The 18,919-nt window shown below is 39.6% G+C and overlaps 1 protein-coding gene across 5 annotated transcripts in view; it reads left to right on the top strand.

Annotated features, from left to right (window-relative positions):
* DCAF5 (DDB1 and CUL4 associated factor 5) overlaps positions 1-18,919 on the top strand; it is a 103,228-nt gene that overhangs the window by 47,237 nt on the left and 37,072 nt on the right. For all 5 annotated transcript variants that reach the window (XM_054447411.2, XM_054447407.2, XM_054447408.2 and 2 more), the window contains exon 6: positions 13,928-14,141. In XM_054447411.2, the coding sequence (XP_054303386.2) occupies positions 13,928-14,141 (214 nt within the window). The remainder of the gene's footprint in view (positions 1-13,927; positions 14,142-18,919) is intronic.

Raw genomic sequence — 18,919 nt, 5'->3', positions numbered from 1 at the left:
GCCAACAGTACAGGCTTCAGTCTGATGCCAAAGGCCCAAGAGCCCCCAGGAGGCCACTGGTGCAAGTCCCTGAGTCCAAAGGCAGAAGAACTTGCAGTCTGATGTCCAGGGGCAGGAGGAGACGAAGCAAAGCATCAGGCTTGGAAAGAGAACAAGGAACATCAACAAGCTGAATATCCCCCTTTTTCTGCTAGCTTTGTTCTAGTTACACTGGAACAATGCCTGCCCACATTAAAGGCGGGTCATCTTCTCCCTGCCCACTGACTCACATCACAGTCTTCTCTGGAAACAGTCTCACAGACACACACAGCAACAATGCTTCAGCAGCCATGTAGGCATGCCTGAGTCCAGTCAAGTTGACACCTAATATTGGCCATCACAATATGTGACCTTCTGTCTGGTTTCTTTCACTTAGCATCGTGTTTTTGAGATTCATCCACATGTATTAGTGTCTCATTCCTTTTTATGGCTAAATGATATTCTATTATATATACATTACACAGATATGAATATACACATTTTGTTTATCCATTCATCTGATGATAGCCATTTGGATTGTCCCATCTTCTGGCTATTGTGAATGATACTATCATTAACATTCATGAACAAATTTTTTTTGAGAACGGGTTTTCAATTATTTTGGGTATATTACACCTAGGAGTGGAATTACTGGATCATATGGTGATCCTATATTAAACTTTTTGAGGAACTACCAAACTGCTTTCCATAAAAAGATAATTTAAAAAAGCATAACCACAATATTATTCCACCTAAAAAGTAACAATAATTCCTTAATACCATCTCATATCTAGTTGTTACAATGGTTTTTGTGAAGCAGGACTCAAAATCCTTACAAAGCAATTGGATGATTTGACTTCTAAGTCTTTTTTAGTTTGTAGGTACCCCTGTCTCTCACTTTTTTTTTTTTTTTTTTTTTTTTAAAGACAGAGTTTTGCTCTTGTTGCCCAGGCTGGAGTGCAATGGCTCAATCTTGGCTCACTGCAACCTCCACCTCCTGGGTTCAAGCGATTCTCCTGCCTCAGCCTCCTGAGTAGCTGGGATTACAGGCGCCCGCTGCTACACTCGACTGATTTTTGGTATTTTTAGTAGAGATGGGGTTTCATCATGTTGGCCAGGCTGGTCTTGAATTCCTGGCCTCAAGTGATCCACCCACCTCGGCCTCCCAAAGTGCTGGGATTACAGACGTGAGCCACCCAACCCGGCCATCTCTCACTTCTTTTGCGTGCAACTTATGTGTTGAAGAAACTGGATTATTTGTCTTATAAATTTCTTATATTCTAGCTTAAGCTGATTGCATTCTTATACTGTAATTTAGCATGTTCCTGTGACTCAGGTTTTTCCCGTAAATTGATATTAGATCTAGAAGCTTGAACAAATTCGGGTTTGATTTTTTTAAATGGGTACAAAAATATTTCATTGATGATGTGTGTATCCATAAAGAAATTAAAAATGCCTAGTTATCTCTGTGTTTGTTTTGAAATACTTTGACAGACTTCTTAGTTTAGCTTTTTAAAATACAAGCCATGCTGGTGAAGATGTGGAGAAACTCAGTCACTCACATATTGCTGGTGGGAATATATAATGGTATAGCCACTCTGGAAAACAGTTTGTAGTTCCTTTATAAATTAAAGATGAGCTTACCATATGACCCAGCAATTTCATTCTTGGATCTATATCTAGGAGAGATGAAATTTATTTCTATACAGAAACTTGTACATGAATGTTCATAGCAGCTTTATTCCTTATAACCAAAAGCTGGAAACTACTCACATGTCCTTCATTAGGTGAATGTGGTACATTCATACCACAGACTACTACTCAGTGATGAAAAGGAACTAACTGTGTTGATACAACTTGGATGAACTTTAAGGAAATTTTGTTGACTGAAAAAAAGCCAATCTCAAAAGAGTACATGCTGCATAATTCCACTTACGTAATCCTCATTAATGATATAATTCTCAAGATAAGTACAGATTATTGATTGCCAGGAGTTAGGGATGACAGTAGAGGACAAGTTGCATGAGGGAGTCTTGTGATGGTACAGATAAATATCTTAGTTGCAGTGATTGTTACATGAAGCTATGCATGATGTACATATACAAGCTATACAAGTGAGTTTCCATAGCATAGTGGTTATCACATTCACCTAACACAAATGAATGCATGCATAGCTGATAAAATCTGAATAAATTCTGTGGATTGTGCCAATGTAATTTTCCTGGTTGTGATATTGTACTATGGCTATGCAAGATGGTGGTAACATTGGAAGAGGCTGGGTAAAGGATGCACAGGACATTCTTGTACATTTCTTATGTCTTGCTCTGAATCTGTAATTATTTCAAAAGAAAAAGAAAAAAATACAAGTAACAGGTAATAATGTTCTCCTTTTAAAACTGTCCACAGGCTAAAGCCCCCTCTGACTACCTCTTCTAGTCCTGGTCCTTCATGTTTTCTCCTGGGGGTAGTGAGTATTATGAGTTTATAATATATGCTTCCAGAACTTCTTCTTGGCTTTTATATGCTTATACATGTACCCGTAGAAAAATATATGGCATTGTTTCCATATGCTTCTATGTTTTTCACACAAATAATATGCTACTATATAATCATTCTACAACTGGACTTTTTCGCTCATGGGTATGTGTTGAGAATTTATCCATATACACGTGTGTTCTGCATAACGATGTTTCAGTCAGTAATGGACTCACATATATGACAGAAGTCCCATAAGATTATAATGGAGCTGAAAAATTCCTGTCACCTGGTAATGTAGCTGTCGTAATGTTGTAGCACAACACATTCTTCATGTGTTTGTGGTGATGCTGGTGTAAACAAACATACCGTGCTGCCAGTCGTATAAAAGTGTAGCACATACAACGATGTACAGTACGTAACACTTGATAATAAACAGCTGTGTTACTGGTTTACCTGTTTATTGTGTTTCTTATAGTTATTTTAGTGTATATTCCTACTTACTAAAAAAAGTTTACTGTAAAACAGCTTCAGGCAGGTCCTTCAGGAGGTATTCCAGAAGAAGGCGTTATCATAAGAGATGATAGCTCCACGTGTATTATCGACCCTGAAGACGTTAGTAGAACAAATGTGAAGGTAGAAGATAGTGATATTGATGATCCTGACCCTGTGTAGGTCTAGGCTAATGTGTGTGTGTGTGTGTGTATGTGTGCGCGCGTGTGTGTGTCTTTGTTTTTAACAAAAAAAAAGTTTAAAAAGTAAAAAAAAAAAAAGAATAAGGATATAAAGAAGGAAAATGCTTTTGTACAGCTGCACAATGTGCCTGTTTTAAGCTAAGTATTATAACAAGAGTCAAAAAGTTAAAACAGTAAAAAAGTTTATAAAGTAAAAAAGTTATAGTAAACTAATGGCCAAGGCGCGGTGGCTCATGCCCGTAATCCCATCACTTTGGGAGGCTGAGGCAGGGATCACTGGAGGTCAGGAGTTCGAGACCAGCCTGGCCAACATGGTGAAACCCTATCTCTACTAAAAATACAAAAATTAGCCGGGCATGGTGACATGTGCCTATAATCCCAGCTGCTCAGGAGGCTGAAGCAGGACAATCACTTGAACTCGGGAGGCGGAGGTTGCAGTGAACCGAGATCACACCACTGCACTCCAGCCTGGGTGACAGAGTGAGACTTTGTCTCAAAAAAAAAAAAAAAAGTTATAGTAAACTAAGGTTAATTATTGCAGAAAGAAAAATATTTTAAAATAAATGTAGCGTAGCCTAAGTGTATAATATTTATATAGTCTATGGTGGTAGTGTACAGTAACATCCTAGGCCTTCACATTCATTCATCACTCACTCACAGACTCACCCAGAGCAGCTTCCAGTCCTGCAAGCTCTGTTCATGGTGGATACCCTATACAGGTGTACCTTTTTAAAAAATCTTTTATACTGTATTTTTACTGTGGCTTTTAAATGTTTAGATATGTTTAGATACACAAATACTTACCCATTGTGTTACAGTTGCCTATGGCGTTCGATGTTCCATATAATAGCATATAGTAACATGCTGTACAGGTTTGTAGCCTAGGTTATACCACATAGCTGGGGTGTGTAGTAGGCTATACCTTCTAGGTTTGTGTAAATACTCTCTATAATGTTTACACAACAAAATTGCCTAACAACACATTTCATAGAACATATTCCTGTCATTAAGCGATGCATGACTGTATTAACATATCCAGATTTATCTTCTTTTGCCAGTTAAGAATTTGAGTCAACCTTTGACTCTCTGTTGCGTCAGCTTAGGTTTTTCTTCCAGGAAGTCTTCTGTGACTACTCCCACTCCTGTCTCCCCAGTAGAGGGCAGTTATTCTTCCTCTGTCCTCTCATGGCACATCTTCCCCTTATTACAGCACCGTTCATGGAAACAGTAACATCTTTGAATCCATGTGCGTGGCACAGTGCCTAAGATAGCAGGTATTCAATAAATATTTAAATGAAAGTATGCATGAATAAATGAATTACTGAATTGTAGGGAAGGGTGTGAAGTGAATGACTTAGATGAATCCTTCTGGCCCTGATGCATTGCAGTCTGATGCTGTTCTTTTTAATAGGTGGAATAATCCATCTCCACAGCATATTCTGTGAAATCTTGTTGAACCAAGAAACAGAAAAAACTTGCTTCTTCTATTTCGGCTGCTTGATTGTGTGGTCAGGGCCAAGTCATATAATTACTCAGGACCTTGGTCTCCTCCAGTGTAACATAGGTTGATGTTACCCACACTAACATAGGTTGATGTTACCCACACTGTCTATTTTATAGGATTATTGTTAAGGATTAGATATGATATGATATACATGAAAACATTTTGGAAATTAAATTTACTGAAGAACTTGTTGCTTCTTCAGGGGTATCTATGTTGATATAATCCCTTCAGTGAATTCTTTGTAGTTTAAACTTTCTATCTTGTAATTCCAGGTTTGACCTTAAGTTTTATGTGTTGGGAGTCACATATTTTAGATAGGGACTTCTTAGTATACTCTCAATAATAATCTTGGCTTCTTTTACCCATGAATTTGCCCATATATAGAAGACTTTCCAAGAACACTGCTAATGTTTCTGGATTATGCATAAAATACTTGTGTGTTTTGAATCTGTTTTCTATTCTGATCACTTAACTTTCCCATTTGTTTATGGATACTTTGGAAGTGGGATGGTGGATCTGTAGAAAGAAATAAAACTGAGTGTAGTTTCAGACCTAACTTGGTGACTATGTCCAATGCTAACCAAGGGAAACTTGTTTGGTATCTAGAAATCTACCAAAGGAGGGATATTATTTGCCCTCATTGAAAAGGATGGTAAGGGACACTAAGATTTTCAGAGTCCTTTGAAAATTTTTGTTTGAGTGTTATTATATGGATTTAAAATAATGACTGAATTTCAAATTTAGCATTTGTACCAGAATCCTATGGGTCAGTTTATTATGTGAGGTTTCCATTAAGAGGCTCTCTAAATTCCCTATTCTCATACTTTTCTCAAAGCTTTCTTCCATGGACCCTTTTTAAAAGAGGGAGTATATGTGAGAAGACATTTCCTTCTGATTATAGAAGAAGTTTATATTCATTGTAGAAAAACTTGGAAAATAAAATGAAAGCTATAAGGAAAATAAAAATGACCCAAGTTCTATAGTCTAGTTAATGTATCTTCTTATTGATATCTGTATATCCATCAGTATGTATAGTATATCACTATCTATTTTTGAACATAATTGGGTAGGACATGTATTTAATACCTGCTGAATTCACTGGTCACTTTCTGAAACATGATAGATGAATCTACTTTCTTTTAACTTGTAATTGGCTTCCTTTTAAAGCTTAATTAATTTTCCTTTTGAACTTCTTTTCTGCAAATATCAGAAACTTTTTTTTTTAATGTTATTTTATTCTTTGAGACAGTGTCTTATTCTGTCACCCAGGCTGCAGTGCAGTGGCTCAGTTGATCCTCCCACCTCAGCCTTCTGAGTAGCTGGGACTACAGGCATGTGCCACTATGCTCGGCTAATTTTTGTATTGTTTTTTTGTAGAGACAGGATTTCACTTTGTTGCCCAGGCTGGCCTCGAACCCCTAAGCTCAAGCAATTCTCTTGCTTGGGCCTCCCAAAGTGTTGGGATTACAGGCATGAGCCACCATGCCCAGCCAGGAACTTGCTTTAAAGTCTAAGATATAATTAAGATACTTGTTTACCTGTTAAATTATCTTGTTGGATCCTTACATGTAGCACATGGATGAATTTGACTCACTTAAAGGATGTATGGTGACGTCATGGCTTCATGTGAGATGTAGAGACCTGGATGGTCATTGACAAATCACTGTGGACCACAAATCTCCACCTATGCACCTATGTAGGAGGACTTTGACTCAGATGCTCTCCAAGCTTCCTGTTGTTTATCTGATTTTATGCTATTGTGCTGCTTGCCCCTCGAGATCAGGTTTCGTGGGTAGACAAATGTTAAGAGCCATGTGAATCTCGATGGAGCCTGTTTTTGCTTTGTTAGTTGTGTGTGTGTGTGTGTGTATGTGTGTGTTTTGAGACAGAGTCCCACTCTGTTGCCAGGCTGGAGTGCAGTGGTGCAATCTCAGCTCACTGCAACCTCCGCCTTCCAGGTTCAAGCGATTCTTCTGCCTCAGCCTCCCAAGTAGCTGATACTACAGGAGCGCACCACCACGCCCAGCTAATTTTTTAAATTTTTAGTAGAGACCGGGTTTCACCATGTTGGCCAGGATGGTCTCGATCTCTTGACCTCATGATCTGCCCACCTTGGCCTCCCAAAGTGCTGGGATTACAGGCGTGAGCCACTGCACCAGGCCTGTTAGTTTTGTTTTAAAAATGTTTTAAGTCAGTGTTTTTCTTTTCTTCTTCTTTTTTTTTTTTTTTTTTTTTTTGGAGACAGAGTCTTGCTCAGTCGGCCAGGCTGGAGTGCAGTGGTGTGATCTCGGCTCACTACAAGCTCCGCCTCCTGGGTTCATGCCATTCTCCTGCCTTAGCCTCCTGAGTAGCTGGGACTACAGGTGCCTGCCACTACGCCCGGCTAATTTTTTTTTTTTTTTTTGTATTTTTAGTAGAGATGGAGTTTCACCATGTTAGCAAGGATGGTCTTGATCTCCTGACCTCGTGATCTGCCCGTCTCGGCCTCCCAAAGTGCTGGGATTACAGGCGTGAGCTGCCGCGCCCGGCCAAGTCAGTGTTTTTCAAACTGCTGCTTATGATCTATTAGATTGTTCATTCAACAGCTGATTATCAAATGCCTATTATTGTCTGGCACCGTTTAAGCATGGGATACACAAAAGATATAAAAGCTAATCGTCTAGTGGGAAAAGACAAATAAGAAACAAAATAAATATGTAAAAATATATGGTATGTAAGATGATGATTGATGCAGTAGAGGAAAATGAAGTGGGCCATGGAGGAAGCATTGGAGAAGTTGTATTTCTGCATAAGGTGTCAGGAAAGGCCTAATTGAGGAGGATATTTGAATAAAGACTAAATGAATGAACCATGCTCAGACCTAGAGAGGAACATTCTAGGCTGCAGGATCTGTAAGTACTATGGCTCTGCAGCAGAAGCATGCCTGGCACGTTCTAGGAGCAGTGAAGAGGCACCATGTGGTTGAAGTTGAATAAGGTAAGAAGAGAGTCCTAGGAGGTGGGGTCACAGACATAAAGGATGAGGGTAGGGGGTATTGTCTAGGGCCTTGCTGGCATTGTAAGGAATTTGGTTTTTACTCTAGTTGAAATGGGGAGCCGCTGGAGGGTTTTCAGCAAAGGAATGATAGGATTAGATTCATGGTTCAGCATCTCCTCTGGCTGCTTTGTTAAGGATAAACTGAAGCATGGGCCAAAAATGAAAGCAGAGACAAGCTAGGAAGCTCTTTCAATAATCCAGTGGGTGGCCGGGCGTGGTGGCTCATGCCTGAAATCCCAGCACTTTGGGAGGCTGAGGCAGGCAGATCACTTGAGGTCAGTAGAGTTCAAGACCAGCCTGGTCAACATGGCAAAACCCTGTCTTTACTAAAAATACAAAAATTAGCCAGGCATAGTGGTGCCTGCCTGTAATCCCAGCTACTGGGGAGGCTGAGGCAGGAGAGATGCTTGAACCTGGAGGCGGAACTTGCAGTGAGCCAAGATTGCACCACTGCACTCCAGCCTGGGTGACAAAGTGAGACCCTGTCTCAAAAAAAAAATAATAATAATAATAACAATAATCAGTGGGTGATGAAATCAGTTTAGATGGTCACAAGTATTTCTTAAATAAAAAATATAGAATAGAAAGTGCATTGCATATAGTAGGTGCTAATTATTGTTTAATGAATTTATGCTAAATTAACGTGGGTATATGAGGATGCAGTATAAAATGTACTTATTATGAAGGGTTACTATAAAAAAATTTTAAAGCTATTGTTCTGAGGCATTCATATTATTGCCAACTAGAGGTGATTTTGGTTTTTGGACATGTTCTTAATGAGTGGCTCCTGTATGAAACAAGCTGTTTTCCTGTAATCGTGTCTCATCAGTCAGCAGTTGGAGGAAAGGATTCTTTCCTTGACCTTTCTCTCTTCTCTTGTTTTCAATTGTTTGCATAAGAGTTCTTTTTAGAAAGTACCAAATCACGATTTTTGTTTTCAGACCCTCTTCTGCTTAGGATTTTTTTCCAGACTTTTCTTCTTTCCTCTTCAGCATTCCTCTAGCTTTGTGGCCTTGTCACCTAATACTCAGTGCATCCACCCCAACTTCTTGTCTTGCCATCAGAGACTGCCTGTTTACCTGCATATCCTCCCACCCCCTCCTTCTGCACTGTTACTGTTGCTGTAGCAACTGCCATCTCAGTCTCCCTCCTTCCCCTTGCTTTTTTCCTTCTTGCCAACCACTATTCATTGAACTCTTCCCAGTTTTATGCACTGTGAGGTCAGGGCTGATACTATGTAAGGTGAAGATTAAATGGCTGTTTATAAAAATTGTTATTTCACCAGCTTTTGGGTAGAGGGCGTTTTTGAATAAGCCAGGCCATCTGATAAACTCAAATGACTAAATGTTGAGTCTCTTATTTTGTGGAAAGTCAGAATAATAAATCTGTTATTATACTGTCTCTTAATTCGCTTTGAGATCTTGGTTGGTTCTGTGGGGCTTTTGGAACCTGTGGGCCAAAAAAGTTGAAGCGTTCTGGGCTCTAGAACACATCCACTCTGGGCATGTTCCTGTTCTGGAAGATAATGATTAGAAACACTGCAATGCCCGCCATCCATATGTGCTTCATGAAAGGGCTGGATATGCCATTTGATTATATAAAGATTTCTTTACAGAAATTTAGTCAAGCCTTTCTGCCAACTTCAGTCAAACTTAAATTTATGGAGATTCAAAAAGTATACTGAATTCATCTGTATATCAAGCCAGAGAAATGTGGCAGTGAATCATGTTCTGGGGAAAATAAATGTGTTCATTCACAGATCTCAATGTGTCTTCCTTGGGCTGGTTGTCCGACAGTTCTGGTTCCCTCTGGAGGTTTCAGTCTTGGGACTGAGGAGTGCATTAGGAAAACAAAAGAGAAAGCCCAGGTTCTTCATCCCCTTTCCAACTCACATAAAATAAATGGTTAATGGATTATTGGGACTCTAAACATACTTGAATGCGACCAGTGTGGACTGTGACTCCCTGAACTTGCTGACTTTTTACCTAGTTCTAGTATCTTGTAGGATTTGTCATATTCTATGGGTTGTATTATAGGAAATACAAAACATCCCATATTCCTTATAGATCATCCTGCCTTAAATCAGAAACTGTGATGGGGAGAGACTTTCTCCCATAGAAAGGACCTTGCTTTTCCCTCTCTGCTTGGGATACGACACCAGCTCTGATGTCTGTGAGTTAGGATAGTAGTGCCTCGACTCCAAGCATTCCACCGGTCTTATAGAACTTTCACATGGAAACAATGAGGAAATTCATGCCATTGGTCTTTGGAAAATCTTGTTGGCACCACCAGGTGTATCAGATGGATTTGTTAATCATGGATTTATAGTAATCTAGGTCCACAGAACCTGATCTTGGAAGCTTTTTCAATTCCCTATGTTGTGCTAGAAGTGATACTCTCAATCACTTTCCCTGGAAACAGCCTTGGCTTGTTTCTCTTGTGTTCCCAGGCTTTAGCCTGGGCTAAGTACTTTTTTAAATGTTCTTTTTACCCCACCAGAGCAATAAAGAAGTCCAATTGAGTGGTTTTTGTGTGTGTGTGTGTGTACTTAAACAAAACAAAACAAAACAAAATAAACCCCACAGGAGACCACACTTGTGAGGAATGTTTTCCTGATATTCTGAGGTGTTCTTGCTTTTCGTCCTAGGTCTTTTGGATCACCTTGGATCACCTCCTACCTGTTCTTGTTGTGTTTTATAGCAAATCCTTGGATGAAGATAGGTTGGGGTAGATGTATTTCATTAATTTTTCTTATAAAGATATTTTTATTTGAACTCATTGTTAACATGTTTTGCTAGTTCTTTCAATATATTGCTCATCTCATTTGAACGTATTGGTAGCCACTTCTCTGAAGGAATAGAGACAGTGGCATTTTCATTATCAAGGTAAGTGTCCAGAAAACAAGTCAGGATTGAGGCATTCTTGTTTGTATAGAGGCACCCCTATTTCTTCAAGAGGAAATGAGAAATTTCTTCTTCAAGGAATGCGTTGAGGACAGGAATATAACTCTGATCTGAAGAGGAATTGGAGATCCTTCTGCGAACAGACATGAGACCATAAAAACTGCCATATTGTATGGTTAGCTTTTCATTGACTTTGATAATTTCTCTTTTCTCTGCCTTGTTTTCTCTCCACCTCCAGCCCCAGAAATTCCAAAATGGAATCATGTTTCTCACAGTGGGGTCTGAAAGTCATCTGTATCACAATTAACTGGTGTTGCTGGTTAAATTCAGATACCTGGGCCCACTTCCCAGATTGAATTAGAATATTGTGGGGGGCAGGGGGTGGGAATCCTGAGAATCTACATTTTTTAATGTATCTTACACTTGAAGCCAGAATCTTTGACATTATCTTTGTATCTTGACTATGAGGGCAAACTGCTTCCAAGCTTTGTCTTCCTGGCAAACCAGATCATCCTTATCATTCTCACCAGGAGTGGCCAGCTGTAGACCCCTGCTGATAAATTATAGTTAATGTAACTTACTTTCTGGATTTCAGGTGTCATTCCATCCCTCTGGAAGGAATGGAATTTTGTGACAAAACATGAAGTTTTCAGTGTTGGTGGCTGCTGCTCTTTAAATAGCACCCCTAAGCATTCTAGGAGCGAGATTCCTTTGTACTTTCTTTGTGTGAGAGGTCAGAGTTCCCTGCCCAGAAGCATGGGCAAGAGAAAAGTTAGTTACTATCCTGGAGCCCACAACCAAATTCCTATAGTGTAAACAGACTGCAGATGGTGGGTCAGGGAGCTTGGGTGGGGTTGGGATGGCCCACATGCCTGTCCTGGGCAGACTCCTCTACAGGCCTGACTAGAATGGGCAGAGGAAGTTCCTGTTAACAGATGGAAAGGGTGTTTGCCAGAGGCTCTAGCTTTCCTCTCAAGGATGCCTGAGCTGCTGCAAACCCCTGCTGCTATGGCTGGTGAGGCTGGCCAAGTCTCTTTCTGTTGACTCTTGTTTCCAACCCCCAACTCCTAGTCAGTCCTACAAATGCTGGTTTATTTGTGCACTCCATACTGATCTTGGATTGAAAGCCTCTCATTGTTTTTGAGTTCAGTGTTTAGATAACACCACATGCCTGTCGCAGCCGGGGCACCCTGTAAAGGAAATGCCTGGTCTCTAACAGTCCTGTCATTCATTTTCTGTATGCGAGAGAGTGTGGCCTGTATTTAGGACCATTATAAGGGAATTTCTCTCCAGGGATTACTACTTGGGGCCTGCAGGGATACCAGGCCCCTCCTTGATGTCTGGAATTCTAGGGAGGGTTTTCTAAGTCTTCCCTCTTTCCTTTCATTCCAGTCCTAAAAGGATTACAGGTTGTTTTGCCCAAGGCTTGTTTCCACATATAGCTGCACTACCAGAGCATTCCTTCCTTTGGTGAGAAGACTGCTTTGGGGGACACAGAACTGACTGGGGCTGGTGTTGGTACAGGCTATTTTTGTGACCAAGCTAGGTTGGCAGCTGCCTTTGTACTGTGGTTTCAGGGCTTCCCTTCCCATAGGATAGGATAGCTCTTTTCTTGTCCACTTAATTTTCCCCACCATTCTCTTGGCAAAAAAAGAAAATGTGTTATCTTCATTCAATATTAACTCTCTTCTGGTAATATATAGCTCTTTTTTCACTTGGTACAATGCAATTAAAACTTCTTTAAAATGTTTCAAATAAATCTGTTAGGCTCTAATATAGGCGTCTTGAGGCCCTTTTCAGGTCTGTGATTCTCCAGAATTTATAAACTTTTTTTCTCTAAAACTACTGGGGTCACTACCTATCCATGACAATAATGTCTGCATGAGACAGAGTGAGTTCTGATGTGGCACTTGTTTCTACAGTGTCCCCAACATATATACTTCACTTTCCTGCCAATAATTCAGTGCTCCAAAAATTAACCCAACATACAAAATAAAACTTGGTTTTGACATGGACTATGAGCAGTCATCCCTCTGTAATAAAATAGTGATCCTTACTGCCTGAAAGATCACACTTACCACCCCCAACAACCTTTAAAAATTAGTACTGTATATACTTGTTAATGTTCATGGCCATCCTGGTTCACTATAATATTGAAAGTACCTTCTGAGTCATCAGAAGAAATTATTTAGAACCATACTGTGTGAAACTTTTTTAAAAATGTGAATCTTACGAAACTGCAGAAGAATATTAGGTGAACCAGAACATAGTACTCTTTAGTGAAACTAGATAAATGAAGTTCTATGTATTAACCAAAGTATATTTTAAAGCTACATATAAACTTGTGGGGAATTATAAAGGAAAACAAGTCATTTTCCTTTTCTAATTGTTGCGCTACTTGCTCTGCATTTAAATTTAAGAATTATCTTTAATACTTATTATCTAATCATGCTACATAGAATATAAAAATTATTTGTGAACAGATTAAAAATTCAAAATTAAGTAATAAAATGATTATGATTGACAAATTATCCATTATAAACAAGTTTCTATTGTTCATTTTTTTTACATGGAGTCTTGTTCTCTCACCCAGGCTGGAGTGCAGTGGCGTGACCATGGCTCACTGCAGCTTCAACCCCCTAGGCTCAAGTGGCGCTCCCTCCTCAGTCTCTTGAGCAGCTGGGACTACAGGCACATGCCACCATGCCTGGCTAATTTTTTTATTTTTTTGTAGAGACAAAGTCTCATTATGTTGCCAGGGCTGGTCTCAAACTCTTGGGCTCAAGTGATCCTCCTGCCTCAGACTCCCAAAGTGCTGGGATTAAAGGCAGGAACCACTGCACCCAGCCTATTGTTTTTACTGATGGTTCTTGTATCTCTAATATGAAGGATGAATATATTGCTTAAACACTGTCCATGACTACCCAGTTAGAGTGGATACAACCCACTTCTCAGGGTCTTGACGAGTATGTTTTTGGTTGTGCAGTTAGCTTGGGTAAACAAAATCATTATTTTAATATGTCTCTTCTTTCAAGATGTTTTTGTTATCCTTTTCTTGTAACTTTACTGGTAATTCATCTTTTAGAGACTGAGAAAGAGAACTGACAATTGAAGTAACTTGTTTTAAAGTAACCAAGGAAGCGTTGCTACCCTCATTATTCTAGCCACTGCACAGAAATATCCTTTTGCTGAAGTTCAGCTATACAAGCTTGACAGGAGGTCCTAGGAAGACATGTGTTTTTCAGACTCTTGTCTAGCCTATCTCATGCCTGATTCCTGTGCCTTGTGCCTTCCAGTTCTCTCCTGCGCTATGGTGGAAACCTGTCCCTCCAAAGTGCCATGAGTGTACGATTCAACAGCAACGGGACCCAGCTCCTGGCCCTGAGGCGACGCCTGCCCCCTGTGCTCTATGACATCCATTCCCGCCTGCCTGTGTTTCAGTTTGACAATCAGGGTTACTTCAACTCATGCACCATGAAAAGCTGCTGTTTTGCAGGAGATCGTGACCAGGTAAGTGCTGTCTGCCTCCTGCATCTCACACTCATGCTTTTCTTTCTGATTGTTCTTTCTATACTGGTCTTTATTTCTCATTAGCATTATGTCAGGTAGAAACAATTAAGGGGAAACAGTGAGTGCCTGGAGATGTTCTGACTTAATAATAGTGAGTTTTTTCGTCAAGGCTGCCAGTGGGTATATACAAGGCACACACCATAAACCAAGGCTGGCCACAATATGGTTCTGAGCCACCTAGCTCTGCCAAGTTTGTGAACAGATTTTAAGATTCTAAGAATGTGCCATTTCAGAAGAAAGGAGAGGGAATCCATGGAAAATTAGCCTGCTGGTGAGAGAGACATTGAAAAAAAAAAAAACCAATAAAACACAATGATGAATGAAACACCCTAAGTACCATCCAAGAGACATGTATCTTGAATGGCCTCTTGGGATGGCATCTTTTTCTTGGATGAAATGGGGTAAGCAGCTTTGTTTGAGAGGGAGCCAGATGCTGACTCTTTTTCTTTTTACTGCCAGCATCACAACTGGAAATGGAGAGCCCAAGCTGTGAGTTTCCAGCCTTTTCTCAGTCTCACTAGGAATGGAGATGCTGATGTTGACTTAAAGCTGGCAGTTTAAGAATATACTTGGCCTTCTTGCACCTTTCTGTCTTAGCCATAGAAGTTCTGAAGTGTCAGTGACCAGTTGGGCTGGTCTGGGTAACCAAGCCGAGGAAAGACAAATCAGAAGAAAGACAAATCTAAGGAAAGATTGATCAAATAAACAAATAGAATTTTTTATTCTCAAGCACAACAAATCTTATTACTACTTCACATATAGATTGGGAAAAAGAAAAACCTTAGTCTGTTGCTAATGTTTAGTGTTCTTATCTTTGGGTCAACTATGTCAAATTTTGACTTACAATTCTTATATGCTGTACCCCACCTCTTTAGAGTTATTTTTGGCACAAAAGAAATATAAAAGCGGCATAAAAGAAAAATTTCTGTGAGAAACTGGCAAGACCTTGCTTTTTGAAGTAAAAGCTAGAATTTTTCTCCCTAGATGGGGGTTGCTAGAGGCTTCCTAATGTCATAGTTTAAGGATTAGTAAATGTAATAGGAGCGGAATAAATGCCTGTTGAATTGTCTTGCGTGTAGATAGATGAGAATGTTCTTTTAAGTTTTCTGAACTAGAGATTTCCCCTCTTATAAATACAGACTATATATCAAAATTCAGAATTTATACTCATGTTGGAGTCTTAGGGCCTACTTAGCTGAGATCCATACTGGAGACCACTAGGTGGCCTCAGTGATGTCTCCTTGGGGTGGCCACAGTACCTGAATGACTTAATTTGTATATGCCTATATGGCACTGCAGGGAATTTGTTTCTTGGGTGGGAAGAAACAGTTTCTAGAGGCGATCAGACTCTCAATAGAACAGATATGCAGAATGGTTGATTTAGCTTTGGCTGTGGAAATGACAATCAAGTCTCTCCCTCTCTTCCTTTTTTCCTTCTTTCCTTGCTTTTGTTGATTTCCCATCTTTTATCAACTTCTTAGGCATGTAATTCTTGTTTTGTTGAATAATAGAGCATGCAGTGAAGGTGATATTAATAGTTTATTAGGCTTTATTTCCAGAAACCAGAGGCTGAGGGAAAGGTTGTATTTAGCAACAAAGCCTATCTTCATGGACCTTAGACGACCCAGAACAAAGACCTCTAGCCAACATGTAAGCACCTAGACCATGGTTTCCCATCCTTATCATTGTTAACATTTTGGCTAGATAGTTCTTTGTTGTGTGGGGCTGTCCTATGCATTATAAGATGGTTAGCAGTATCCCTAGCCTCTCCCTACTAGATGCCGGTAATATCATTCTAAGTTATCCTCCAGGCAACCAAAAATGTCTCCAGACATTGTCCCCTGGGGGGAAGATTGCCCCTGGTTGAGAACCTGTGATCTGGATTATAATTACCCATTTTGCTCAGATGCATTGGGGCAGGTGTTGTCATAGGCAGAGCCACAGAAGGTATTTTGTGATAGTTCTAGGTATATACATCAAAGATATTACTGTTTCTGACTTTCGGTTTATATATAATTATAGAAGTATTGAATGGCTTTTGATTTTTCTCTGTTTAGATTTGACTAATTTATTATTTGTGACTTGTCCTATGGGAAGAGTTTTATAGGTATTTTATTCTCTCTGACAGACAAGACTTCTTTTTGGCTGGGGTAAGTGGTTTTCCTTGAAAGAAGATACAAAGTCATTGAATCTAACTTTGGGTCAGTTAACAGAGTTAAAGTCTTAAAAGTCTGTTCATATTCCCGAAATAGTTAGAGGTATATAAAATACAGAGATTTATGTCTGGCTTTTTTGTTGACTCCTTAGGGACTAAGAAATGTAGCTAATTCATCATTGTCTTGTCTCCAAATCCTGGCACACAGTGAGAACACAATAAATTTGTTGAAGTAAATCTTGAGTACTTTGATCAGTGTGTGGTATTTAGCTTTGGGGGCCTAAGTCTTCTCTAAGTGTAAATCAGGATTGATAAGTATGATTTTTCCTGTTCAACTTGCAGAGGCCTGGAAGGATGGATGAATTAAATAATTCATCCAATTAGGAGGATGAATTAAATAATGGATTTATAGTGGAACTAATCTCCTGAACTTATAGTTTTTTTTAAGTGTTGCACAAGAGGTCAGACTTACTGTCCCAGTCCTAGAACAAGTCTCAAAGGTGATTTATAGGCTCTGACTTTCCATACTCAAGGATAAGGCAGCAATTGTCACAGTTACAGTGTGACCTGCAGGACTGACATGTATATTCTTTGATGAGTTAGACAGAATCTTTTTTTCTGCTTTTAGTTTCCAAAGCCTGCCTTTTCCTTATATTGGGCTTTATATTTGACCTCATTCCTGTATGCTCTGAGAACACCCACAGCCTGAGGCTCTGTGTTCTGGAACTCTTCATTTAGTCATAGACTGGGTAACCATCCCAGACAGGAATCTGAGAATTTCCATAATAGGAATGAACATGGATAAGAAAAGCAGTAAGAGATCCTATTTATCTGAGACAGTCATCTGGCTTTTAATTATGAGATTATTCAGTCCGTACAGATGGACCCAGGTATTGTTCAGAGTACGTGTACTTCTTTTTAAACTATCCTAGGTTCACTAGGTAATTCATTAGCCTCAAGATAAAATTAACATTTCAAGAAATTATACTTGGGGAATAAAGTGTGAAATATCTGAGCCTCCTTTGTGTCTCCCTCATGCTCATTGCCACCACTGTGGATGAATTCTAATTATAGAGCTATTAGAGATCATTTTATACAAATCTTTTCTTTTACAGTTGAGTAAACTGAGTCTCAGAGAGGTCACAAGTCACAACACATACAAGTTTGTAGGCAAACCAGGGCTAGAACCCAGATTTTTGCGCTCTCAATAGAGACCCCTTTTCACTGTACAAATGATCACAACTTGTTGCGGACAGGAGCAAGACAGGCAGCAAAAATAAGTGGATTGGGCTGGGAGTAAACATTAAGGAGTGGTGGGGATTGTGGAGAGCCCACATCCCATCTAAATGGGTCAGCTTCTATACAGCTTTAGCCCGTTATTGTCAGGGCCTCCGATTTTTTTCAAGAGAGGACAGAAATGAAGATTTTTATGTAAGGTCTCTTGGTTTTAAAATATTACAACAAATTCATACTTTATTGTATAGATGAAACAAATCTGTGCACCACACCTATGCTGCTCTAGATCCACCAGTTTGAAACCTCTGTGCTTCATTCAGCAAGATGTTTTTTCTCATGTTTAGTGCCATGGTCTGTCACTAACTCATGGAGACAAGTTCCTTTTTCTTGCTTCCTACTGAAGGCTTCCTAACTTCATGTCTTTTTCCTCGCTCTATCTTTTAAAATAAGAGAGCATATATTTACTGAGCATTTACTGTATGCCTGATGCTGTGATAGATACATTCACATAACATTGCCAGATGGTACGCTCTTTGAGATTTGCACTCAAAGCCCTGTATACAATCTGTCTTCCCCACTTTTGGCTACAAATACATAGTTTGTTTCTTTCTAGTGTATTATAATTATTCAAGTTTGATAACTTCTAGCATCAGATCAGGTGACAAAAGTGACATCAGGTTGGCTGGGTATCAACAGAAGCAATTAGCCTTAACTAAAGGCTTACACTTTTTTCCTTTTTTTTTTTTTTTTAAAGCAAGCCTACCTTCTAGTCTTGCAATATAGTGCGGACTCGGGCAGTAAAACAGCATTCCTTTTCTTGGAGGCTGCCTGAGCCCAAAGGTTCTTCTTGCTTTCACTTCCTACTTAGATTTTTGTTTTATTTTCTCCTTGAGGCCTGACTGGGTACATTCTGTCTTCTAAGCTTCACACACTTCGCTACATACTCAGTGAGCCAGTCTCTTAATAGGGTTAAAAAAGAATGCCAGTATTCTACCTGCTGGCTTTTCTGGCATGCACATATAAGACAGCACTTGGCTCTTGTTCCTTCTCTTTCACAATTCCTTAAATGGCTCTTGTCCTAGATTGTGAGTCCAATAGAATGGCTCAGGCTTCTGGTAAGCAAGTCTTTCAGTCTAGCAAGCATGTTTGCCTGGAACTGGATAGTCTAATCATTTAAAGTATTTCTTGCTTTAGTCTCATATGATGCCTGGTCTAATAGTCCCTACATCTTGCTGAAAGTAGGATGTACACAAAAGGAGAAAGTATAAGATTTTCTTGAAAAGGCTGAGCACTGGAGTTCCTGAGCACTGAGATCTCTTATACTGGT

The sequence above is a fragment of the Pongo pygmaeus genome, chromosome 15 (assembly GCF_028885625.2).
Source record: "Pongo pygmaeus isolate AG05252 chromosome 15, NHGRI_mPonPyg2-v2.0_pri, whole genome shotgun sequence".
Classification (NCBI taxonomy): domain Eukaryota; kingdom Metazoa; phylum Chordata; class Mammalia; order Primates; family Hominidae; genus Pongo; species Pongo pygmaeus.
The sequence above is the reverse complement of the archived record's forward strand: the minus strand, read 5'-3'. Positions and strand labels throughout refer to the sequence as shown.